The 26,704-nt window shown below is 35.8% G+C and overlaps 1 protein-coding gene across 1 annotated transcript; it reads right to left on the bottom strand.

Moving 5' to 3' along the window:
* LOC126762422 (uncharacterized) lies at positions 1-26,060 on the bottom strand. Its single transcript, XM_050479146.1, has 2 exons — positions 25,734-26,060; positions 1-1,263 (listed from the first exon to the last, which is right to left on the bottom strand). Exons 1-2 carry the CDS (start codon positions 25,893-25,895, stop codon positions 964-966), a joined length of 462 nt encoding a protein of 153 aa, XP_050335103.1. The 5' UTR covers positions 25,896-26,060; the 3' UTR covers positions 1-963.
* Positions 26,061-26,704: the final 644 nt, after the last annotated feature.

Here is a 26,704-nt window from a genome sequence, read left to right as displayed (position 1 = left end):
TAACAAACCCTAGTTTTTATTTAAAAATAACTGATTACATGGATTTTTAAATGCAATAAGTACAGCAACTTAAACTTTAAATCATGTTACTGCAAACGTTTACATATCAATTGTTTTTAAAATTTAAATTGCCATGGTAGCCTCTAATGTTGCTTGAAATGTCTTACCTCTAAACAGACGTAACCAAAATTTTTTCAGAATTTCATTCATTTTCATCATATCTTTATGTAACATCTCTCTTTTCTGCTGAGAAAGCAGAACTAACGGCGCGGGTGTTGAGGCCAATGACATCAATATTGTCGGCGTACGCCAGCAGCTGTACACTCTTATAGAAGATGCTACCTTCTCTTTTAAGTTCTGCAGCTCGAATTATTTTCTGCAGCAGTATATTGAAGAAGTCACACGAAATGAAGTCGCCTTCCTTCCCGATCCTGACGAAACTTTTGGTGTTGCTCAACGTCTGTTTACACAGCCGTATTAGTTTTACGGGAATACCAAATTCAGACATAGCGGCATTAAGGCAGATCCTTTTCATTCCGTCAAAAGCAGCTTTAAAATCGACGAAGAGGTGGTGTCGATCATCTTTTCACGGGTCTTTTCCAAAATTTGGGCATGGTGTGGATCGGTTGTGGATTTTCCAGGCCAAAAGCCACACTTATAAAGTCCAATCAGTTTGTGGATGGTGGGCTTTAATTTTTCACACAATAAGCTCGATAGAACCTTATACGCGATGTTGAGGAGACTTATCCCACGGTAGTAGGCGCAGATCGTGGGGTCTCCCTTTTTGTGGATTGGGCAGAGCACACTTAAATTCCAATCTTTGTGGAAGCTTTCGTCCGTCCATATTCTACAAAGGAGTTGATACATGCTCCTTATCAGTTCTTCGCCGCCGTGTTTGAATACCTCTGTCGGCAATCCATCAGCTCCCGCCGCTTTGTTGTTCTTCAGACGGGTAATTGCTATTCAAACTTCTTCATGTTCGGGCAATGGAACGTCTGCTCCATCGTGATCAATTGGGTAATCGGGTTCGCCTTCTCTTGGCGTAATGCTTTCACTGCCATTCAGCAGGCTGGAGAGATGTTCCTTCCATAATTTCAGAATGCTCTGAACATCGGTTACTAGATCACCTTTGGGGGTTCTACAAGAGTATGCTCCGGTCTTGAAACCTTCTGTTAGTCGCCGCATCCTTTCGTAGAATTTTCGAGCATTACCTTTGTCGGCCATCTTGTCAAGCTCAACGTGATGATTTACGTAACACAAAATCTGTTGGCATAAATATGTAGAAATAAGTCGAATAATGAAAAATACAGAAATATAAACGTTAGGGATACTTAGTCAAGTGTATTAAGGGTAGGTGCTACTATAGAAATTCGGGTGGTCATTAGATTCTATATATTTCAAATCAGCTCGGAATATGTATTGTGTTATGTCTCTACATCATTTCAGTTTTTCAAGTTTAGTTGTAATCTGATAAGATCGTATTAGTCGACAATATATGTAATATCAACATCAATACGAAATTCGTACTGAGGAATTTATACTTAAATGAACCTCCTACCTTGCAAAACTTCCGTAAATCAAATCAGTGTAAAAACATTATCTTTTCTTCTCCTTTTCCTTCTTTTACAAATTTACACCTCTATGGTTTCATTTTTGGAAATATAGTTAGAACGCCATCATCTAAGGTCTGTTCTTTCATTATGGAGAAATTGTTTTGAGATTTCTGATACTTTGATGTGGCATCTGAAAGCATATCTTCATAATAATACATCTCCCATAAATTATCTTAAAGATAGTATGACAGAGCGTGAGAACCTAGCTTCCTACCATTCTCTTCCATTCTTCCTCGTAGTCAAACTGTCATCTCTCCGTCGCTTATTTCAGGAAGACAGTTTTATAAGCCTCGTTAGTTCTTTTCAGTAAAATATGTACAGATTTCTAAATAAAAAAATTGTCTACTCTCCTGTAACCTCTTAAAATATATGCTAGAGTCACATAGAAGCATACGTTTTTTCGCTAAATGGGAGGTAAGCTACTTCACAAGAGGGCATTAACTGCTCCAATTATATGCGAAGCGATTCTTGCGGTTGATTGCCACAGCATATTAATTATAACCTGCTCTACCAGCAGAAATTTAAAAAGTAAAGCCTTGAGTTTTTGTGTTGCATCCCACCCCTGAAATTTATAAGTTAAGCGCTCGCAACTGCAAAAAAGAACTAATCCAATATAAAGGCAACAAAAGCGCTGGCGAGTTCCAACATTAACTGTTACTATTATTGTTATTAAAGTTTTGTAGTTTGTTTTCGTAGTAGTTTACTATCGACACCAAAGGCCCAATTATTACGTATATTGTTGCTGTTGTTGGCTGCATTGTTTGTAGCTCGAGGTTTTTCTTGAAGCTCCTGAAAATAATCCTTAATGCTCATTGCTCACTTTCTGGCGATGTGTTAAGTTATTTTGCAGCTCAATTGCTAGCCACTACTGGTGTCGACGTCTTCTGCGTGCGTGTATGCATGTGTGTATTTTGCTTGTTGTTAATTTTACTTGGCATTTCATTTTCTTGCTTAGCTAGCGCCCACAAACATACACTTACACACCGCCCAACACACACAACTCCCAAAGGACTCAAATGAGAAGCGCAAATATTGCCAATGCCACCAGCACACACCGGGCAACAACACTTGCACCACTTGGCCAAGGCAATACTTTTCTTCTTTTTTGTTGATTTTCTCTTTCTTCCAATTACTCTGCTCCCCTATGTAATTAGTTATCGTTGGCTTTTTATAATGAGGGAAATAATTGGCAAATATAAAATGCTCGAAAAAGGTGGCAGGAAAAATAAAGTAATAAAGTGTGGTAATGAAAATGAAATAAAGTGACACCTCGGAGTTGCACGTATTGTACATATACATATATACGTTCAACTTTGGGTCTAACTATAAAGTCGGTATATATCTACATATTATATACATATATATGCTTACATATCTTGTTATGTAATATTCAAACCACTATATAAAAGCATTTGTATTCAGTTTTGTTTTTGTAAAGTAAAGTTATTGATGATAAACACTCAAAAATCATAATAAATGAAAGAGCTTCTTATGGCTTTTAAATCGCTATCGGAGACTTTTCTGAGAAAGCTCTGTTGGTGGAAGCAATTTACATTTTTTTACTATTTGCTAATAACTGTTTTAAATGTTTAATTAAGGGGTCAGTAGAGTAGTCTTTTTTCAATCTTTCTATTTTTTTTGGCATTTTCTGGTGCCTTGTACCCTTAGAATTAATGTAGAAACCAACTTTACCATTGGAAGGCGTCCATACATTTTTTATAATTTATTGACAATGTTATGACAAAATTTATGTAAAAAAACATGGGGAAAAATTAAAAAAAAAACGTTAATTGCTTTTTATTTATCAACATTTGTTCATGATTCTAGTAGGTACGATAAGCAATTACGTACTTTTTAAGAACAAATTGGGTTTTTGTGTTTCAGATGATTCAAACATGAGAAATCGTGTCCGCCAGTGAAAAAACACATCTCATTCACCCAGACTTTTCTCCGACAGTTGTCATCAAAAAATTTCAAAAGAATTTGTTTATACACTCCACGATAAACCTCATGATATGTGGAAAAAGTTCTATTGTAGAATAAAAATTTCTATGAAAAAAATGTCAAAAAAACAGACCAGATTACTCTACTGACCCTTTAAGCACTTCTTTGCTTTAATTTAATTGTTTGTGATTTATTATTTTAACCCATTTAATATTAAAATTGGTAGGTCTTCACTGTAACAAGTTTGTAAAAATCATTTTTATCACTAGTAAATAGTATAAGAATATTGAACATAAAAAGAAAATTTTAGTGTTATATAACGCTAGGTATCGCTAGAGTCGAATTATTACCAAAAACAGCTTTTATGACTTAGTTTCTCTCATATATGAGAAATATATTAGAAGGAGATAGAGATATACATACATACATTTAACTGGTATAATGGTATAGTTTAAAACATAATTCTAATATTATTAATATCATAGTTCTGAAGGATTTAAAGTAGATGCATTTATTTTTATAAAAAATCATTTCACCGAAGTTTAAAAGTCCCTCAGCTTGATTTGCGTCTTAACGCTCTTCTGAAAGTTACCGAAGGGTCAAAAAGGTTGTCGAAAAATTCCATAACTCATAATATTACAAGATTTCAATTAAGTCCGACTGGACTGATTGTGGAAAACAATTTGGAATGAAGATGCAATCAATGTTCCAATGTCGCCATTAAACAAGAACAACTAATTCAAGAATGGATTATGAGATAGCTTTAGCAGGTATATTTTTCATATCTTAAATAACTTGAACACTACTGAAAATAAAGTAATAAGAACAGAGAAGAAAAAAATGTGACAAAGAAATGTCTATAGTCCAGACTCTTTAATATGAAAGTAAAGACTGGCTTTAAATTGAACAAGCAGCTATTGTAACTCCCATAAATCTCATATAGAGTACTACTCGTACAATAATCATATGCAGGCCTTTTTGGTCCAAAAACGCATTGCATATCCGTACCATCAATCAAACACCGTATTCACCAGATTAGGCTCCGCGTTATTTTTTCTTGTTCCCCAAACTGATATTTACCGCTCCGTGGAGCACGTTTTCACTCGATCGAAAAGATGAACGCTGAAGGGGCTGAAGGCCATCCAAAAAGTGCTTATGAAAAGTGTTTCGAGAACCAAAAAAATCGTTAAGTTTATTACATCTGGTAAAGACTGCATTGAAGGCGGCAAATTAAAAATTGATGATTAATGAAATATTTTGCTTTTCTTTAAAATATTCTGCTACTTTTTTTGTAAAAATCAGTCAATGGAGAAGATTAGGTTGAAATGAAGGAAAAGGAAAGCGAAAGTAGCACAAAATGTTTATTATCATTCGAAAGAACATTTTTTGAGGTTTATTTTTTGAAGACTATCTCTTACAAATGTTGGCCGCTGCTTCGTCTCAGATGGTTGAGTTCAATTTTCGATGACTCGTTCGTAAATGAATGAAAATCACGGATTGTAGGATAACATATTTAGCAAAAAGTGACACACACGTTTAGTTTTCATCGATTCTTGAAGCTTTTAATAGAAGCGACTCGAATAAGCACTAGTAAATTCTCATAAACTGAGATAAAATAACAATTGATTATTTCACTTTAACTGCTTTCACAGAAGTATCTTTTTATGTTTAATTTTTGCGCTTTGAAGAGTGCTCAAAGATAGGAAAAATTCCTGAGCTAGTTTACTTTCGTCGGGCTAAGATGTTCCAACATAAACAAATTATCGCCTAACAGTAACCATTTTAAAGAAAGACTACCCCCATGATGTACCTCTCTTCCTTATCAACCCAAGTCTAAAAAAGATCACTCACTTCTTCTGTATGACAAGATAATAACCGAATTGAATTCCTTATTGCAGTTAACATTTATTTTGAATTCCTTATCCGCCTAAACAATTGAGCGACTCCAAGCAATTTTATCAACTCCGGAAATAAATTCATCTGTATGTTTATATAAGTATAATATATTATATTTGCTATTGTTGTAGAACTCAGCAGTGGTTACATTTCATTTATCATTCTATTTTCTGACACTATTTTATTGTCCTAATAGCAGAGTGTCAACTGCTGAGAGATTAAATAAAGAAGCGCAATTTGCAATTACAAACCAGAACATCAAGATTTACAAGTGGATAGAAAAGGATGCAGGATTTCCACCAATTTACACTTTCTCGGAGTGGCTGTTGTGTGTAAATAAATGTGATATTATTTTTTTAGTCCTTATTTGTTGGGTTTTCTTCTAGTTTGTTCGCAGACACGCCTGAAATGCGTCGCAATCCTTTATCGGTGCTTATCTACCGCCGCTGCCTTGGTAAACATTTTTCACGGAGGAAATAGCTTTAGGTGATTTTGTTTATCTACACCAGCTATACTAGCATCTTTTTTGCCATCTTTGGCACTCTTCTTCCCCGTTCTCACTTTGTGTATCACTGTCATGCTGTCGTGTTGTTCCTTCGGATGTTTTGGAACTTGGGGACTCGTACTCCTTCATGCGTATAACTTTCGAATCGCGTATTGCTTCTTACCCTTTCTCTACAAAAATACACACCTACAAATTGAAATGAAACGCAAAGTGACAAAATGGAATAGAATAGAAAAATCTTGCTTGCTGGGCGTATATGCTTATCAATGAGAAAGACTGCAACTTTCAACACCCTGCTCGCTATAATGGCCCTTTCGACACCTCAGTTGGTACTGCTTCATTATGCTCAATGCATTTGATTATGATGCTCAAAGAGTCACACTCAATTCTAACCTTCTCTAGCTTTACTCGAATTAATGGCCAGCATTAGTCTTATATTGCTTGTGCCACAAACGTCGCAGTCGCTGCTCAGCTAGAAGCGTGATTGCAAGCACACACCCATCACCCGTCAGCGACGTTCGTTTATGTTTGGTTGCAAGCCACAGTCGCCAAAAGGGCATGATAAGAAGGGTGTAAAGCCGCCAAGGAACGGAAGTGCCACCCATCATGTGGCTGCCGGTGCCGAAAGTGTTTGTGGTGAAAATCAGGCAGCGGTTGTGCGTTGCACTGGCATATGTATCCAGCATTGGTCCCGAAATAGTTCGGTGGTGTATGGGAAAGGGTTAGCGATTTGTTCTTAAATATTTCCACAAAATATTCGAGGGAGAAAAAGAGATAATAGATGCTTTAGTAGATTACATTTTCGGCTGTCTGCATGCATGTCTTCTGGTAGTAAACAGTTGAACCTAAGGGACCTCCAGTCGTTCGTTTGTTCGCCAAATGAGTTTAGGGGTGAAGCCGATTGAAATGTAGGCTGGCCAAATAATCTACTCGAAAGCTCGATTATTTTATTGCCATTTCTGGGACGGATGCTTTGCCGCATTGCCTCATAGCCTTGCTTGTTCGCTGTGTAAGAGCCTGCGTATGTGAGTAGTCTTAATACTTTTGAAATGTTTCGACATGCCAACAAAAAGTTGAAAGTAGCAATAAAAATATAAAAAGAGCGAATAATATTGGGAATAACTTCATGTAAGAAACAAGTAAGGATGGTATATGTTCCGAAGTCCATGTAAAGAGAAAGTTTAGAATTTTTCGAATTACAGATTGAGTTGTTAGTGGACCGCTTTTTAAAAAGACATTAACAAATAAATAATTTATGAAGATTTTTCGGAGTGTCATCAGTGTTGCCTAGCATAAAAAGGAGTTGTTCTTCCCACTCATTCTTATAATAGGCTGAAAGAATATCACCTAACAAAAAAGATAAAAATCAATACAAGATACAGGTCCTGTTGTCTCCTCTCCTCAGCCACAGAAAATAAAATTTTTTAATGAAAATTTCTTAACAAAATTTTCATGGCAGGAGCGCTTTAAATATATTTTTTAAAAATCAGCTCGCTTTACGACCATGTACTTCCCTTTCCTGCCTTATTTATTGCATCCTCTATGGCTTCTTTTGTACTTTAGTTTAATAGCTTCTAAAGCCAGTGAGCGCTTGCTTATCAGACTTCAAAATTTACTTCTTTACCCTATTTGCACATTTGCCTTTGCCAAAGCGTTTGCTTCCGCGTACTGTGGGTGATTTCGGTGGCTATCGGAGCCTGTTTATTTGTAGTTATTATTGTGATGAACCCAAACAGAAGCAAAAGCAATAGCCGCAATAAAAATTTACACATTGCTTGCAAACATTTTATGCATATATCTATTCCGTATCTTTATTTTTTATGTAGATCTAGAGCTTACTCTTGGGCGGTACAATCTCATTTTAACATTGCTTTCTGTGTTTCTGTAAGCAAAGAGTACGCACTTTATATTTCTGTGATATCCAACTTTATTTCCACATTTCGAGCTTAGTTTGCAATTTTGTAGCGCTTAAGAGAATAAACTGCAATGATTGCAAATAAAACTCACAGTGCATGCTTATGTATACGCTATCATTATTGTTATAATTGCAATGGCTTGGTAATTGTGTAATTAAGTGTTGGTGGCTCGAACTCATCTTTTAGTATTTTTTGAGCGCATAATTTGTCAGTTTTAAGTGAAATTCTTCGATTTGCATTTTTTAATCAAACGATTTTTTAGGTAGGAAATTTTGATGTTCCTAAATGACTTTTGGTTCCATAAGTCGGAGCTTCCCTCGCAACGTTACAATCGACCACAACACGTGCGAGATGGGATAGATACCGAGAGTTGAAGAGGGAAGCGAGACGCATTTGCAGACAGAAAAAGAAAGAGGCCGAAATGCGTGAGTACGAAAAGCTTGATAAGCTGGCCGACACGGGTAATGCTCGAAAATTCTACGAAAAGATGCGGCGACTAACAGAAGGTTTCAAGACCGGAAAATACTCTTGTAGGACCCTCAGAGGGGATCTAGTGACTGATGCTCAGGGCATACTAAAATTATGAAGGGAACACTTTTCCAGCCTGCTGAATGGCAGTAAAAGCATAACGCAAGGAGAAGGCGAACCCGATTACTCAATTGATGACGATTGAGCAGATGTTTCATTGCCCGACCATGAGGAAGTTCGAATAGCAATTACTTGTCTGAAGAACAGCAAAGCGGCGGGGCCAGCCGAGCTATATAAACACGGCGGCGAGGAACTGATAAGGAGCATGCATCAGCTTCTTTGTAAAATATGGTTGGACGAAAGCATGCCCAACGATTGGAATTTAAGTGTACTCTGCCCAAAAGAAAAAGGGGAGACGCCACAATCTGCGCCAGCTACCGTGGGTTAAGTCTCCTCAAATTCGCGTATAAGGCTCTATTGACCGTATTGTGTGAAAGATTAAAGCCCACCGTCAACAAATTGATTGGAGTATGGTTTCAGCCCTAGAAAATCAACAACTGACCAGTTATTCACCATGTGCCATATTTTGCAAAAAAACTCGTGGAAAGAAAGTCGACACGCACCACTTCTTCACCGGTTTTAGAGTTGTTTGACAGCACGAAAAGGATCTGCTTTTACACCTCTATGTTTGAATTTGGTATCCCCGCGAAATTAATACAGTTATGTAAATTGACATCTCTGAGCCGCTCGAAACCAAACGAGTTTTCAGACAAGGGGCCTCCCTATCATGCGACTTTTTCTATCTGATGCTGGAGAAAATAATTCGTGCTGCAGAACTTAATCGAGCAGCTAAAATCTTCTATAAGATTGTACATATCGCTGGCGTATGCCGACGATATTGATATCATTGGCCTCAACACCCGTGCCGTTAGTTCTGCTTTCTCCAGACAGGATAAGAAAGCATCTCAAATGGGTTTGACAGTGAACGAGGGTAAAACGAAATATCTAACTTCGAAGCAGCATTAACACCAACGACAATGTCAACCTCGGAATTTAACGCAGAATAACTCTTGCCAATAGGTGCTACTTCGGACCAAGTAGACTATTGCGAAGTAAGGTCCTCTATCTCCGTTTTGCGTTTTGTAGAGAGACATTCAAAGTTTGGTAGCTGATGGTTTCCGTTCGATGTATAATTTGTGATAGAGCTGGGCACTCACAGAGTGCATAGTGTAAGGAAAGATATAGAGATATCTAGATTAACCACAGTGCAGTGGACCGTCGGTTTAGATCGAAGTAGTATTCTTCTCCCTTTTTCACTTCTTCTCCATCCGTTCCAACCACCAAATCTCCTTAATGCTAATGGCAGAAAATGTTACCTTTTTCCGTATGAAAATGTCTGTTGGAGGTTGGTGCAGGAGCATGTACTGACTAAAATGCCATGGTAACTCCTGCACAGGCTGTCTTCTGAATTCTATATAATTTTCTGATATTATATTCTTTATTTAGTGCCGGCCACCAGCCCAGTGATCCATATATAACAGATGCTCATGTGGACGTTTTCAAATTTTGTTGTTTAAAGCTATTTGTTTCGTTTGACAACCGCTATGGGGCTTGACTTGTCACTTCCACAAGCGTGAACTTGCTGACTTGTTGACATTTACTGTAGACTTCAATTACGCCCAAAGGCTAACAGTACACCACTTCTTTATTTTTCACAAGTAATATACTACAATAACACCACAATCAGTTGTAACAACTTTTCTGTTGCAAGTAAAAAATATTTACTTTGCTTTAGGTGAGCTACATATATCCATTAGTTCTTTAGACTTTGAAAACTTAAAAGCTTTCAAGGAAAATACGCTGAAGAGAAAATTCATGCAATTCAGTTTTTCAGAGCTTCAAAAGCTACGAAATCACATTGCTCTTCGTCGTTTATATTTCTTAACCGCCATTCCCTGTTTAAATAATTGTTTATTCTAACACTCACAAAAAAATTGCTCAATTATTATTGTTATAATATTAAATGTGTCGAAAAATGGGAAATAGTGTTTAATTATTTATGATATTTTACACATCCTCTTCATTTTGATGCCCATACAATAGTTTTTCTTTATTTCATCGATTTTTTCTAAATAGTAATCGATTATGTAGGAGTACTTTTTTAAAATAAACTTCCAAACCTCACCACATAATTTACCAATTCATTTCCCTTATAAATGCGAGTAGGAATGTGTGTGTAGTTATATAAATATGTATATCACATACATAGATATATTAATATATGTATTTGTTGTTTGGTTTTATGTTGCTGATATTTCCGTACATAATTTCATTTTATATACTAGTATATATCTACATACATTTACGGTTTTGCTCAATAATGCTTCTTTTCCCTTTTTAAGTTCATATATACTATACAAAAGAAACAAACAAACGGGATTTTAAAGTGACAACAAAATCTGCCTTTAGCACTCGTATTTATTTCAGGGTCACAAGTACAAAGTCAGCAGCTTTCATAGCATTGAAGGCTACTTAAAGCTTTAACAGAAGTCGTCTTATCATTCAGTGTCATTTAACATAATAACCATATTGTCCTATAAATTCTCCTTAACGCTCTCTATATTATATATACTCTTTTGGAAATTTTGGTTGCTTTTGTCTGGTCAAATTTCTGAAAGGAAATTTTGTGATCAAAGGAAATACACCTTGCCTAAATCTTAGCAAAACTCATCGCTGAGCACGAGAGAAGTTTGTCAAGTTTTTGATGTGGTCTCCTTCATTCTCTGGCGAAAATCTGTGCGTGCTTGTGTGTGTGGCTCAACCTTGAAAGGCATACATCTTTATTTGCGCACAGCAGTCGCCCATAATTTGAAGTTAATGAAGATATGATTAAAAGGCACAACAGTTCCAAGTATTCCACTCAATTCCACGGAAACTAAAGGAATGAAACAACGAGTAGAATAAGCACAAACAACAAGTGGCAGCACAAATAATACCGAAGGCGGAAAGGTTGGCAAATTTCAAAGTAAGAAACACCCAAAAATTATTAGAAAGCAAAATATAGCAGGTGAACTAAAGCTGTATGGACAAAGATAATTGGCTTTCATTGTGGGAAGGATTATGGCTGCCGTGTGTTGCAATGACAAATAGTTATTTCTGACACAATGTGACAAGAGTTGCTAAAAATATTGAATATTAAGTGGTTCAATAAGTTTAAAAATGTCGGTTCCCCGCAAGCGCAATCTAAGCAAAATCTAAACGTTTATACTGTTAAAACCTTATTGACTTGTTTTAACCGTTGTTGTTACGTTCTTTCTGACAAAATTTGATTTGAAGAACTGTTACCAGAAGCAAGCGAGATCCTTATGTTTTCAGGATTTCAAAACATGATGATAACACTGTCTAAAATAATAGACATATCAGCATGCTGGACGTTATCAGTACCTTTTAAAGTTTTTTTTTAAATCATAGTAGAATTATAGATAAAGTGAAGCCGGAAGCACTTTATCTATAATTCTACTATGAGTGTTCTACACTTTAAACCCCATTGCAAAAATTTAGTTCTCTATGCATTAATTAAGATTTAAGTGCTCTTTTATACTTGTTATTTTATGGATTTTCAGTGCTGGTTTTCAAGTTAGTATCATATTCAAAACTGTTACGCATACGCCATGTATACAATGAAGTCATCCGGCTTATAATCTTTTTAAATTTTTACATTGTATTTCGTACCTATTTGTTGTCTTTTCAGTTGTCTTTTGTTTATTTATATATATTTTAAATTGATTTATCTATATTTATTTTAAATGTCATTTCCACAGATAAAATACTAAAGGGGTTGGGCTAATCTGGGATTTTCAAAACATCGAAAGGCTACTAAATTCATTATTCAATTGGTAGAATGCTGAACACAATTGTCCTTTCCTTCCCAAACTGCTGTAATGGTGAAGCTTTTGGTTAATTTCTTTAACTGAATCAGTAATTATGGTAATGGTACCAAGTTCAGGTTGTTCAATAAGTTTTGTTGTTCGATAAGAGAGGGTGTTGTTTTTTTGTACACTCTTCATATCACGTACTATATCACACATATCATTTACAAGTCATTTACTGTCGCCGTTTCAGAGTATTTTTTTACAATGGAAAAAATTTAATATCGTGCAGTGATAAAATTTTATTTTTGGAAGGTGTAACACCGAAAGAAATTCATGAATGACTGTTAAAAGTGATAATGATTGTTCAGCAACAATTAGAACAGTAGAAAAATGGATTGCTGAATTGAAACATGGGTTCGTACAAGCCTTGAAGACGATCCACGTGCAGGACTTCAAAAAAGGGCATTAACACCAAAAATCATAGCCAAAATACAGGATATTGTATTGGAAGATCGTCGATTGACTGAGAGCGACATAGTAGATACTCTACTCATCTCATTAGGCAGTGGGAGCTATATTTTAAGTAAAATTTTGAGTTTAAGAAAGCTGTAACAATGGAACAAAAACACATTCAAAGCGACTTCCTCAGCAATATTTGGAGCGTTTTAAAAAAGACAAGGTGGAGTTTGTGCATCAATTCATCACTGTGGATGAGATTTTGGTCTATCACCATGATCCTGAATAAAAACAAGAGGCTAAAGAGTGATGTAAACCTGGTTGTTCGGTTTCGAAGGCCAAGAAGGTTATTGCATCAGTTTTTTAGGATGCGAGGGGATTTTTGTTTGTGGATTACTTACAAACTGGTAAAACTATTCATTTTGAATATTATTGCAACCTTTGGACCAGTTGAAGGAAAAAATTCGTGAAAAAACCCGGTTTGCAAAAGCAAAATATCCTTTTTCATCAGGATAATCCACCGTGTCACAAGAACATTTTGAAAATGGCTAAAATCCATGAATTAAAGTTCGAATTGTTGGAGCATCCACCATATTCACCAGATTTGGTTCCCGGCGACCTCCGTTGGTTTCCAGAACACAAAAAATGTATGTGTGGCAAGCGTTTTTCATCAAATGAAGAGGTCGTGACGGCTGTTGAAGCGTATTTTGCAGAACTTCCGGATTCTCACTTCAGGGATGGAGTCCACAGATTGGAGGATCATTGGAGCAAGTGCCTTAATGATCAAGGAGATTATACTGAATAATAAAGTGTATTTTGAATCATAAGATTGTGTTTTTCTTATCAAAAGACAAAACTTATTGAACAACCTGGTAGCTGAAGGTACTTTCCTGACATTTTCGCTTATACCCGAACTTAGAGACCTTCTTTACTTGTTTTAAGTAATTATTTTGTTGCAAATCCATAAGCGTAAATTCTGTGAGATATTAACGTCGAATTCGACGTACGAATTGAGCGCGAGCGAGCGCGTAGCGGACACGTGCGTAGAGCTCAACGGACTAACATGAACTATAGCCGCTAGCGTCTAAACAACACCTTGCAGAGAACAAACAAACCAGCCGCCGCGGAGAAACGGATTGTGCAAAAGTTGTGTGTGTTGTTGCCACTAACTGCTGTTGATGTTATTTCTGCTGCTGTTTAGCTTTGCACGCCGCGAGTTTGTGTCTGTTAATATCGTAAACGTGAATTGTGAGTTCGAAAATGCAAAGCGCAAGCGTTCAATATGCGCCTTCAGTTGACGTTCATTTCGAAAACGAATGGTGGCCGTGTCAAGAGAGGCGTAACAGCATGTTGGTGTGGGTAATGTTTTGATTCTATACGCATGTGCTCTGTTTAGGGCTACTAATGCTTGTTGTTACTTTTGCAGCACTCTCGTATACTCGCTCAGAATAGGCTTATACTGTCAGCAAAATCCACTCCTCGAATGTGCTGAATTCCTTTGCATTGCTTGAGTTAGCCTTGAAATTATGACCAGTTTGCAGACAGGTGTGCATTTATTTATGTGTTTGAAAGTACATATTTATTGCTTTTATTTTCAAACTGCTGTGTGCAACAATTGGCAAATCGATAAGCGTGACAGCACTGATGCATTGTCGGTCAGGTGTGCTCACAATAGCAAAAACAAAAGAGATTTGCTTTACTACGACAACGACTGGTGGGAAATACAAGGGTGGCTCGAGAAGAACGGAGGTTAAAGTAAAGAACTAAAATTGCTGTTTGTATAACTATGCAATAAAAATTTTCTGGCGAAGTTACTTTGAATCTCAAAAAAGAGGTAATCTAGTCTAGAGCCCTCAAACAGACGTAATTTTCACAATTTATTCTAGTAGAGTTTAGAGTACTGGAAAAAAATTTCTATTCTTCCGGCTTGCATATATGTGTATAAAAAACTTTAATATTCACCTTTGGGGTTCATCTTTTTCAAAGAAGGTATCTCTGGCAACGATAGTACTAGCAATCTGCGCAAAAATTGCACATATTTTGTTTTTTTAGCTATTTAAAAATTTTTAGCAAAATGCCAGCCTTGTAAAAACGGTTAAATTATAATCCGAAACTGGCAGTGTATTGCTTACAAAAATATTTCAATATTCACAAAGAAATATTTCGTACGCTCTTTCAAACGGCTTGACACTACCGCGTATTAGACCAGAAACAAATTTTTTTCACTTTCTGCCAATTGCGTAATGGTTTTGTGAGTCTAAGTTGCAATTTGAGCCAAAAATCGTAAAATAACTTTTTGAAAATTCTAGACGGTCCTTATCATAAAGAAGGCCAACTGCCACTCTGAAAAGCTTGATGAATAAATACAGCAAATAAGAACTTTATTTTTGAAACTTTGTAAGCAACCAGATTTATTCGGTTACCTTCGTAAGTTTACTGCCATTTCTTATATCATTTTTCTTTCTATTGCTGCTGCATTTTAAACTGCTTTTTTATATCTTCACCACTATGTTTTAATTCTTCTTCTCTCCGTTGAATGACGCATGATTGCCTTACTGTAATTGCCCTCTACTGCATAATTGCAGTTGTTTTTTTTTTGATTTCATGTTCATTTAGTAGTTATCAGGCCACAAACCGCATGTAGCGGTTAAGTGCTTGCCATTTCTTGCACATGGTCACAACCACACATACAAATATTCAAGTTTTCAAAAGCTCAAGTACTTGTAATTAAAGGATTATTGAGAAGCTAATAACACTTTGAGCTTCAAGTGTGTTTTAGCCTCAAAGTACTTTGCAAGTGTGAGTGTTTATACGTAAGATATGTATATATATATACATTATAGGATGGAAGTGAAATGTGTAGTATCTTAAGAAAGTGGGAAATAAACACGTAATAAGTTTACATATGCGAAATCGAAGCAGTTAATTTTAAAATGACGGTACTTTATATTACATCAAGGATACTTTTGTATCTTGGACAATCATCTAAAGGCTTAAGCCAGTTCTGGACTTTCAAAATATCTAAAACTGATTTTGGCTGAAAGGTTTTTTCAGGGTCTTAAAAGCAATACTCTATTGGTAGGATAATGAAAACAAAGTTTTGTTTCTGTCTAATGGGCTGTAGTACCGAAGCTTAAGGATCAGTCAGCTTTAGGACTGCATTTACTACAAAATCTTATGGCGATATGAGATCCTGTGCGTTTGTTTTAACTTAGATAGTCCGAGTTTCCTTAACCTTAGTCCGGATGGACGACAGAAAACATAGATTTTATAGATTGTAGTTTAGTAGCCGCCACCATACTTACTAAAGCCTGAAAGAGGAAAAATTTAATTGTCAAAGCCATGAGATAGTTTACTATTACAACTAGAAAAACTTTTAGTGTTTATTTTGCTGAAGTGAGGGTTAGAAGCGGGGGAAAGGTCATATTTGACAAACAATAAATATTTTAAAATATCTTCTATAATGAGATTGTGTTTCCAGTTATTAAAAATAAATTAAAATATAGCTAAATTTACAATTTCTCAACGATATGATGCCAAAGTAAGAAATTTTGATCATTGCAAATTTATTGAGGAATCAAAACCTTAAAAAGTCATAATTATTATACATCTAATTAAACGAATCAAACTTGAAGAAGTTGAACCAAATTTTCCACACTAATGTTTTTTAAACCGCAAATTCTCTTAAAACTTTTATTATTTATTTTCTATAAAATTTCTACAAACTTAAAGTAGCATATCTGCCAGGGAATATATCATATGCACATGAGGTGCACATTCTCGGTGTTGCCTTGCACTACTCAATTTTTACAACTTTATTGAAGAAGAAAGGGGAACAGCTGAGACAAAGTAACGATAGCGTTGCATGAACTGCTTGGACCTTGGAATGCCGCATTTGTCTTATTCATGAACAGCGTAAATGTTGCGGCAAATGAAGAGCCGATATACCCACCACCGGCTGCTGACTTTTATGCCTCTTGCTAGGTCTACAGCTGAAATTATTTCTTATGTGACTCTTCTGCAGCGCTTTATGAGATATTTGTTATTTGTATGTAGTAAATATTGTATGCATATGTTATGTAGAACGCATTTGAGACACTGACCATAGCAATTTCGTAAGAGTTATTGTTGCGAATAAGAACGAAAGGCAGCAGCGAAGGGACATTAAATGGGGCTTAAAAGACATGTGCATGAAAATTGTTTTCCCGTAATATTAAGCAGAATGTCTCTGAACTGTGTGTTCTGCGAATGCCTGACAATTATAGGGAACACCTAACGAGATTCTAATATATTGATATTTATATATATGCTGCTCTTCGTTAAGCGTTAGAGCAATTTTGCGATAAATTTCAAAGATCTTCGAATAAAATAAAGTTTATGCATTGTGACTTATATTAAAAATGTATAGAGACTACTAAATGCACACGAACACATCCATACACACGCTAGCGCCAAAAATGTTACGTTGCTCATACGTCCTGTAGCACCGAACATAAAATAAAATTGAAGCGTAGCTACATAAAAAGAATATCTGCCGATTTCATGGGTGCTGTTCTTTGACTGGATAAGAAGACGATGACAAGCTATTAAGAAAACACAAAGTCGGTGTCTTAAATCGGCGGTAAAGCGTCGTTTACCAACGAAAAATAATCGCCAGACACAGTGGCGTAGCTTCAACTTATCTACCTACCTACAAGTTTCATGAGGTGATTCGAACAAAAATGAATTTTTACAAAATATCTTCGATATTAGGTATATAGTATAAAATTTAGGAACAAGAAGCCACGCAAGTTCTGAAGGTCCAAACTTCTTACAATACGGTTTTTGAGGAAATTGATAGTAAATTAAATAAAAAGCCATAGAAAAAACCCATTTTCGCCCTATATCTTGTACACTTTTGGCACAATTTGCTGGAATTTTTATTTATTGTTATTCAGATTACTACATTGTGAGTGTACAACTCTTTATCTTTTACAATAAATTTTGTAAAAAAACTTGTTGAAGTATTTTTCTGAATATTGAAAAACACCGAAGATCGTTTTGCCGCCCCAAGACGTTGCGCCCAGGGCGACGGCCCCAAAAAAAAACGGGAAAACTTTTTTGCTTTTCGGAAGGCGTTCCTATAAATGCTTAGCACATCAATTAATTTTTTTCTAAAAATGTTAGAAATTGCTGGTGACCACCTGCTTTTTGGCCGATAGAGCAGTCTTAGACTTCCTTGGGGAATAATCGCCTATTTTGACCGCTTCTGCTTGTTGTTTGGTGGATTACCAGCTGCTTCCTGCTTCATCCATGTCCACGAAACTAAGCAAAAACGAATTGAGATCAAACAGCGAAAAAGACTGCTGAAAAATTATTTTCAGCAAAATCTGTTATCTCGCGTTTCCATCAATAGCTAGACAGTACGAGATCGTGAATCTCCATAATGCTATCTTCCATGCTATCTGCGAGACACCTCGGTACGGCTCATCAGAAATCGTAATTGTCGACCGGACTTGTGCCTAAGTTCTTTTATAGAAGTAGAAACTAATACAGAACAAACAAGTAAGGAAGAGTTAAGGTCGGGTGCAACCAAATATTTCTTACTCTTGCAACTTTGAGGAATCAATGCTTATAAAATACCTAAATGTGTAAAATGTCTACCAGCGAATTGTAATCCCAGCAATTTTATCTACACCTCTACTATAATTACTCATACACTGCCTAATATATAGGATATTAGTTGCAAATGCTCTGTGGTTCAGTGAAGCTCACGGTAAGTACTACTGCGCACCCCAACGAACTGTTGTGTAAATGTGAGACAATTTTGATATTTTTGATGCTACGCATATTCAAAAAATTTTGACATACAAGCGCTCTTCGTGTTGTTTACAGTAACTTAAAATATTCTTCTCGACCAATAAATGGAAGTAAATCGCGAACATTTTCGTCCGTGTCGATTGGTCGAAAGAAATGTTAATAAAATACGAGAGTGGTTCTTCGAAATACATCTATGACATGGTGACAGGTGATGATACATACACTCAAAACATCCATTTGATGAGTCGTCTTCCATATAATTCTGACTTTGCACTTCTTGACTTCTTTTATATTTCCGTTCGTAAAAAATAAACTAAGTAGTCAATATTTTTCGACACCTGAAGAGACGGTTGATGCATTCAAAAGGCATGTTTTGGATATACCTCAATCAGAGTGACAAAAGTTCTTTGGCAAATTTGGTTCCAACGCATGCAAGAGAGTTTAGGCCTTAATGGAGAATATTTTGAAAATAATATAGCGGTTTTCGATGATTAAAAGTTGTTTTTTTTTCCAATTCCGAAATATAAAAGACAAGCTATGTTTGTGAAATGTGCACGCGTACATCCTTATATACATAAATGCACATTTGATGGTTAATATTTGTTAGAAATATAAAGATTTTGTTTGACTTTCGATATTGTGGTTTCTATTAAAAACACAAGTGTATTTTATCAATATTTTACAATTAAATTTATTTAAAGATTCGTATATACATATGTGAAACAGTTAAGTATTAAGAGAGAGGTGGGTAATGGGTTTTCTCATTATAGTTTCTAAAAATGTATAAGTCCCAATTATTGAATAAAATGCACGTCAAATAGCTGCAATAATTTATTGCGTAGTTATAGTGCCCAAATATCGGAAATGTGGACTCTGGTATCTATAGTTGACTTTTGACCGAAAATATCGATCAATGTATGGTATACACAGTTAAAATTTAGAGAAAATCTTCTCCTCATAATCGTTTCTCTGTGTAGCAAAATTATGTTGAATCGGGTCAATACTTCCTTGAGTCTTATATGTATACCTAATATAAAGATTTTCGAACTTTCAAAGAATTAAATAAAATCGGGTCAATACTATCCCCAATTCCGATATTTACCTGAAGGAATTTCTCGGATTTTCTGGAAAGTGCAAGTGTATAAAATGTTCAGTTAGACCCGAACTTAGCCTTTCCTTACTTGTATGTTACAACATTTCACAGCTTTCATTAATTGAGGTAGGCAAATCCTCTAAAACACAGCCTAATGAAAACGAGCCATGTTTGCATAAAAATTCGTAATTGGTTAGCTTGCTTTCGCCTCTAATTGTGCAAATATAATTTAAAATGGCTGTGGCAGCTGCAAAAGAGCATTAAAAGTAGGCCAAGTACACTATGAAAGACAGCAAGTACAATAAGAGTCAACCACAAATGAGGCGCCTAATTATTTAATTAGCCGAAATGAGCTAGCTTCGGTAGCCGACAAGAAGTCTTTTTGATCTTTTCCCTCGGTTATGAAAGGGAAGTGAAATTTGTAAATACAAAAGTAAACAGAAATATAGACATGTGTATGTATGAGTGTTGCTGTTCCAAATTACTGAATCAGAAATAGAACAGCGATCGTCTATATCTAGTTAATGAGATATCCAGTATTTTAAAAGCACAAACGAATAAACTTACTTGTAAAATGACATAACATATACATCGATATTTCCTTTTCTCTATGAACTTCGCACTAACTCCTCTTAGCACTACAACAAAAGTAGGGAATAAGTAGAGTGACTTTTCGTCATTAGCTTAATTGAAATCTTTTTAAAACTGGCAAATGTGCATTAGTAATAGCGGTTAAAACTCGCGCGTACTGCATAATACCGATCTAACCTATCCACCGGTACGATTAATGAGCTCGTATAGGCTTTCAGCTCTGTTTGTTGGACTGCTCTTAAAAGCAGTGGTGGACAACAGGGCCAACGGAGATCAAACCTTTGAGCAGAATAATCTGTACAAAGCCCGTAAAAGTGGTCTATCGACGATTTGGTGTTTTATAAGGCAGGTTGTTCACAAATCCGTGTTAAAAAAGCCAAGAGAGTGTTGATGGCAGTCACGGGTCCTCACGCTTTAAGCGCATTCTAGCAAAAAGTCCTACACCAGTTTGGTATCCGAGGAATGCGGATAGTGGTTGGACCACGAGCAGCGAGGAGTCCTTGAAACTCCTCTTAGATGCTCACTTTCCATTGAACCATTCACTGAAGAAGAGCCACAGAGGTAGCTTCAAGCCTTCTTGCACCTTTTGGATAAACATCACCTTACCCGGATGCTGAATTCGTTCTAAGCTTTCAAATTCCCAGGCCCTGATGGAGAAAATGGATAACAGATGAATTAATAAAAAGGAGGAGAATAATGTATAACCGCTCAGAATCGGCATTAATCAATTTGTTGCGTCAAGGGCACTGAATATATTTAATGACCAGGATTAGTTAAACGCAAATCAAATTCACTTTTTTTATGAGACAAATTGGCAAATTGGAAGACCTTTGGTGGTAAATGGATATAGAGATTATTTATTTTATTTTACAATGGGTAACTTTTGTCAGATAATATTTATAAACAAGACAAAGATTTGCTGTGATGCCCTGTTTATTTTTATACAGATTTACGAGGGTACTTCGATAGTCTTCTCTTTCATGTGGCAGGGTACTCGACCATGCCTTCAAGCAAGTGAAACCATTTATTCAAAGTTTTGCATATCCAATTACACTTTTAATTTGTCAAACCGAAAAGCAATCATTGTCCAAAATGTCTGCTGTAAATTGAAGTAAGCGCATCGAACACGTATCACATAATCGGATAGCTTTTGCTGTCATAATAGAATTCTATTCTATTCATGGTATACGCAAAAAAATTTAAAACTTGGGAATTCATCTCACTTTCTGTTGTTCAGCTGATTGCATTTCAGCACAGGGGACAATGCAGTTGGCTATCATTCAAACCATTAAAAGCCCTTGAAAGTTTTTTTTCGATTTGTTGGTTTTACTTCTAAATCGCTGTTCGACCAGCTGCTGCTCTGGCCAACTTATTGATTGCATTGTGGCGGTTGTAATCGGTGATTGATTTGTTATTAGATTAGAAACGGATTGCCTGTTGGTGTTGAAACGCTGCTTGTTCTTGCTGCCGCTGCTAATTGCCACTTCGGAGCATTAATTATTTTGCAGAATGCCGACACTTAGCCATAAATTCGATTCGCATGCGCTCACAAAATATCCTGCGAGCAGTATAACATTCTGACAGCATTTTAACCTATAACTCCCAAATTTGCTGAATAATAAATGTTTTCTGTAGAGCCGTTATCTAGGTATAAAATTTGAAATTCCAGTTTGACCAGGAACTAAATTTCGGTTTCCTACTTTTAATTAAATTGGAATAAAGCAGAATCTCAAAATCAACGAAGTAACTAAGTCGGGGGCTTAGCGTCTTCCATGCGTACAAAATGTTTAAGTAGGTGGTTGGTACAAATCTACAATATTTTTAATACCGCTATTCATCTACAGAAGAACCTGTTATAAGCTTTTATCTCCTCAGAGCAATTTTAAATACTCCTCAGTATTCCAATGTCAGGAAACTCTAAAGGAACATTAAACCGACTGGACCTAGGAGCCATCCTTTCTGTAGCAATTCTTGTTTTGCTCTTTATAACTATTTCATTTAATGAATAATTGGTTGTTAAGGAAAAAAAATAAGAAATCGTACAATCGCAACAATTTCTGCCAATGTCATGCGACATACTAGCAGAAGCAAATATGAACTTAGTATTTGACCTGAGTTATAGAGTTTAGTTATTTAATTGATAATATTGGGTAGTCGAAAAAGTCTTTTCGTATTTTTAATCAAATTTTAACTTCTTTCGTTTTAATAGGTATTTCAATAATCAATAAATAAACAAATATGTAATATTTTGATCGACAGATTTTTGCCATTTTTCCACAAGAGACGTTATTCCATCGGCGTAAAACATCAGCAAAATTTCCTGAACGGAAGCGGGTGAACCATTGTTGTGCTACACGAACTGATACAGGATCGTCTCCGTAAACTTCACAAATTTTATTGGTGGCTTGCGTGCCATTCTTCCCTTTTTTATAGAAAAACTTCGAAATATTGCGAATTTCTTTATTATTTTCACTCATTTTTGAACAGCTGTAACTTTTTTTCAACTTCCCCGAATTTAATTTTTTTGATTAAATGAATTTTAAGATCTCAACTTTCCAACACTATATGGTGTGATACAATGTGATTGGTAGCACTGGAGATATATACTTAGTACGACTGCAACGATATATTATATAGTGACAAAATACGAAAATACTTATTCTTCTACCATTATACAGTTTGGCGCAAAAGTCAGAAGATGATCAGAAAATGCTATAAATTTTGCAATTGACATCTAATGTCAGTTCTGTTTTGACATTTGTGTAGTAAACACATGCGAAATACACGTAAATAAACAATGGTAAGCTACACTGCGTGCCACAACCGATATGCTGAAGGATGAATTTCTCGGGCGCCTAATCTCCTCTTTTGGAGATTTTCACTAGCCAGCAAGATCGCCTGATTTGACCGCTCCAGACTTTTTTGTGGGGCTTTTTGAAGTCGCGGGTTTATTTCAACAAGCCTCAGACTCTTGCAGCTCTTAAAGACAATATCCGTTAAGAATGTGAGGACCTATCGCCGGAAGTTCTGTGATGGAAAATGCCATTCTCCAGGACAAATAATCTATTTTGACTTGGTGTAAAAAAAATTTAAGAGGCCAAATAAAAATAATCCACAAGCAGAATCAAAGTTTTTAATTTTTTAAAAAAGTTTTTAATTTTCAAAAAAACATCGAAAGGTAATTTTTGCGCCACCTGTTATTTTCCATTAGCCTCCAAGCTGATGCTTGCTATCCAGATGTCCAGGGTTCTAATCTACTAGATTGTCAAGGTTAATATCTACCAAGTTGTTCAATATGTTTTATCGTTCGATAAGAGAAGGCATAGCTACTTTTGTTCTCAATTCTGTCATATGAATGTGAAGTATCTGTCAATTCATTCACGAGCCATTTAGTGTTTTGTCGTTCAGAGCAATTAGTAGTGCCGTGTCATTATTTTGTTTTAATATTTTTCAAATACAATGTTTTATTCCGATCATCAATTAAGAGAAGGCATCAGATTAAATAAGGCGTCGATAAAATTCCTGAGATATGGTTTTGGTCCATAAGTCCATTTTCAATCGTGATAAAATTCTTTCAACATTGTTCCGATTTCTTCCATTTTTGAACTGTATATGAAAATGCCTGAAGGAAACGAATTTATAGAGTTTGGAAAAGTTATAGATTTCCGAGATATGTACAAAATTAGCAGCACTGGGCGGGGATATATACATGATATGCTTTTCAAAAAATGGCGTAAAAATGCCTCTCCCTAATGCGATCCCTTAAAAGTTAATATCTTTAATGACACTTTATAGGTTTTCGGTGCCATTTTGTTCAAGCCCATCTTTTAACCTTCTTAAATGTACCAAGTTTCATCAATATCCTGTTTTGCGTTCATTACAGCATGAACACCCTGATCACATTAGTAAAAAATATCAACATTGTTGGACTGTAACACCGAAAGAAATTACGAACGAATGTTAAAAGTGTATAATGATTGTTCACCTACAATTGGAACAGTAGAAATATGGATTGCTGAATTTAAACGTGGTCGTACAAGCCGTAAAGACGATCCACGTGAAGGACTTCCAAAAAGCACATCAACACTAGAAACCATAGCCAAAATATATTTTGTGCGTCGTTTCATCACTATGGATGAGATTTGGCTCTATATCAAGGATCTTGAATCAAAACAAGAGGCTAAAGAGTGGTGTAAGCCTGGTTGTTCGGCTTCGAAACGAGTTCGTGTCCGGAAATCAGCCAAGAAGGTTATGGCATCATTTTTTTTTGGATGCGAGGGGAATTTTGTTTGTGCATTACTTGCAAACTGGTGAAACAATTAGATTTTAATATTATTGCAACCTTTGGACCAGTTGAGGAAAAAATTCGTGAAAAAAGACCCGGGTTGCAGAAGCAAAAAATCCTTTTTCATCAGTATAATCCACCGTGTCACAAGAGCATTTTGACAATGGCTAAAATCCATGAATTGAAGTTCGAATTGTTGGAGCATCCACCATATTCACCAGATTTGGTCTCCGGCGACTTCCATTGGTTTCCAGAACACAAAAAATTTATGCGTGGCAAATGTTTTTCATCAAATGAAGAGGTCATAACGGCTGTTGAAGCGTATTTTGCAGACCTTCCGGATTCTCACTTCAAGGATGGGATCCACAGATTGGAGGATCGTTGGAGCAAGTGTCTTAATGATCCAGGAGATTATACTGAATAATAAAGCGTATTTTGAATCATAAAAATGTGCTTTTCTTGTCAAACGACAAAACTTATTGATCAACCTGGTAGCAACTATTATCACCGGCTCAGCAGCTGGTTAACTAGCTCATGTACCGGGGATTCAGATGATCCTAAGTGATCTAACAATCCCATTTAAACGGCTTCAATTTCCGGTGAAAGCATCTTTCGCTCTAACTACAAATAAGCCTCAAGGCTAAATTTTTAAATTAGTAGGGATTGACCTACGAAAAGAAAGTTTTACTCATGGCCAACTGTATTTTGGTCTATCGCGGCTCGGAGGTCCCGAAATTCAATTTATCTTGCTGCTATAAAATAAATTAACATCAAATATCTTTTACAGGGAAGCTCTGATTCAATAAATTATTTTGCACGAGTAGAGAAAGTAAGCTACATAGTAAAGACCTTTTTACAAAAAAAAAAATAAAAATAATAATACAAAAAAATATACTTTCATGTTCTAATTTTCTTCATTTTACTTATTTTTAATGACCTCCAGCAGAAACGAGAAAGTATGTGTGGGAGAGTGTGTACAAAATTATAACTTTGGAAATGATTGTGGAATACCCGTGTGAAGCCGGGCGAGCTGCTAGTTCATTTATATAGTATTTGTTTGATGTTAATGAAAATAAATTAATCTTTCGTTTCTTTGATAGAACAGCTGGCTTTTATAAATATAAAATAAATAGTACCAAATAATAAGAGCCGAATTGAAAATCGGGTTTTTAGTGAGAACGCACGGGTAACGTACAGATCACACGGTTTTTGTGCGCCTATTACGATATGTACGATATTTTGTCGCATCCTCACCGAACCAATGATATAATTGTTTGGTTTCAGAAAGCTCTTACTTTTAGTATACTTGACGAAGCTTGATTGAGTGTGTTAAACAGCTCAATATGCGTGTCCTCATTACGTGTGTTCAAAGTCATTTTGTCATCCTCTGTATAGCAGTTGTTTTTCGATGTGTGCCGTACGCAAGTGCAGCTTTTGGTGACTTTCGGTAGTAACATTATTATTCGTAGTAGTGCAACCGCAAAGTGCTAGCCAGCAAGGACGTCTACCTCGGTATTACATTTAAGAAATCTGAAATGGAAAAGAAACAACTGTGAATTTAGCAACATATTTACTGAAACTTGGCTGTGTGTGACTAAATATTTGCCTGAATTGTGTGTAACCGAAAATGTGAGTGTAACTCTTTGCTTGGGAAAATTAAATTACAGTGTGTTTTAAGTTGACTCGCAAATTGTGTAGACAAATAAGTTCTACAAGTATGTTGCATGATAATTGAATTCGGTTGCAGGTAGGACGAAACAGCAAGAGCGTGTTCATTTTCGGTTGGCGTATGTTATTTATTTGCTTTAATATTCTGTCACAAATAAATCATTTAACTATATGCATATACCATCAAACTCAAAACTTTCGAAGTACTTTGAGCGTTTCATATATTCGGTCGAAATAGTGATTTAGAACGCTGCTAAAATACGTTTTAAACTTTTGCCAGACTCTTCAAGTTCAAGAGTTTATTTCTCACAAAGAAAACGCATAATTTTGCAGAGCCATCTTAAGACGTATGCAATCCCAACTTAGATAAAAATAATATTCATTTATTATCTATAAAGTGCAATGCCATCGATCGCTTTCTGAAGAACAGTGTAAATGAACTACATACGATTTTATCTAAGTCAGAGTTTTAGGGAAGATAGAAGATCTAATCGGTCTTAAAAAATCCTATTACCTCATCATAGAACATACGATACTGTTTTTTTTTTTTTTTAATATAACTTTTAAGTTTAAAATAGTTGGTAATATACAATACAGA

Source organism: Bactrocera neohumeralis, chromosome 2, assembly GCF_024586455.1.
Source record: "Bactrocera neohumeralis isolate Rockhampton chromosome 2, APGP_CSIRO_Bneo_wtdbg2-racon-allhic-juicebox.fasta_v2, whole genome shotgun sequence".
In the NCBI taxonomy this organism is placed as follows: domain Eukaryota; kingdom Metazoa; phylum Arthropoda; class Insecta; order Diptera; family Tephritidae; genus Bactrocera; species Bactrocera neohumeralis.
Note: the sequence above shows the minus strand (reverse complement) of the source record. Positions and strands in the feature narration are given on the sequence as shown.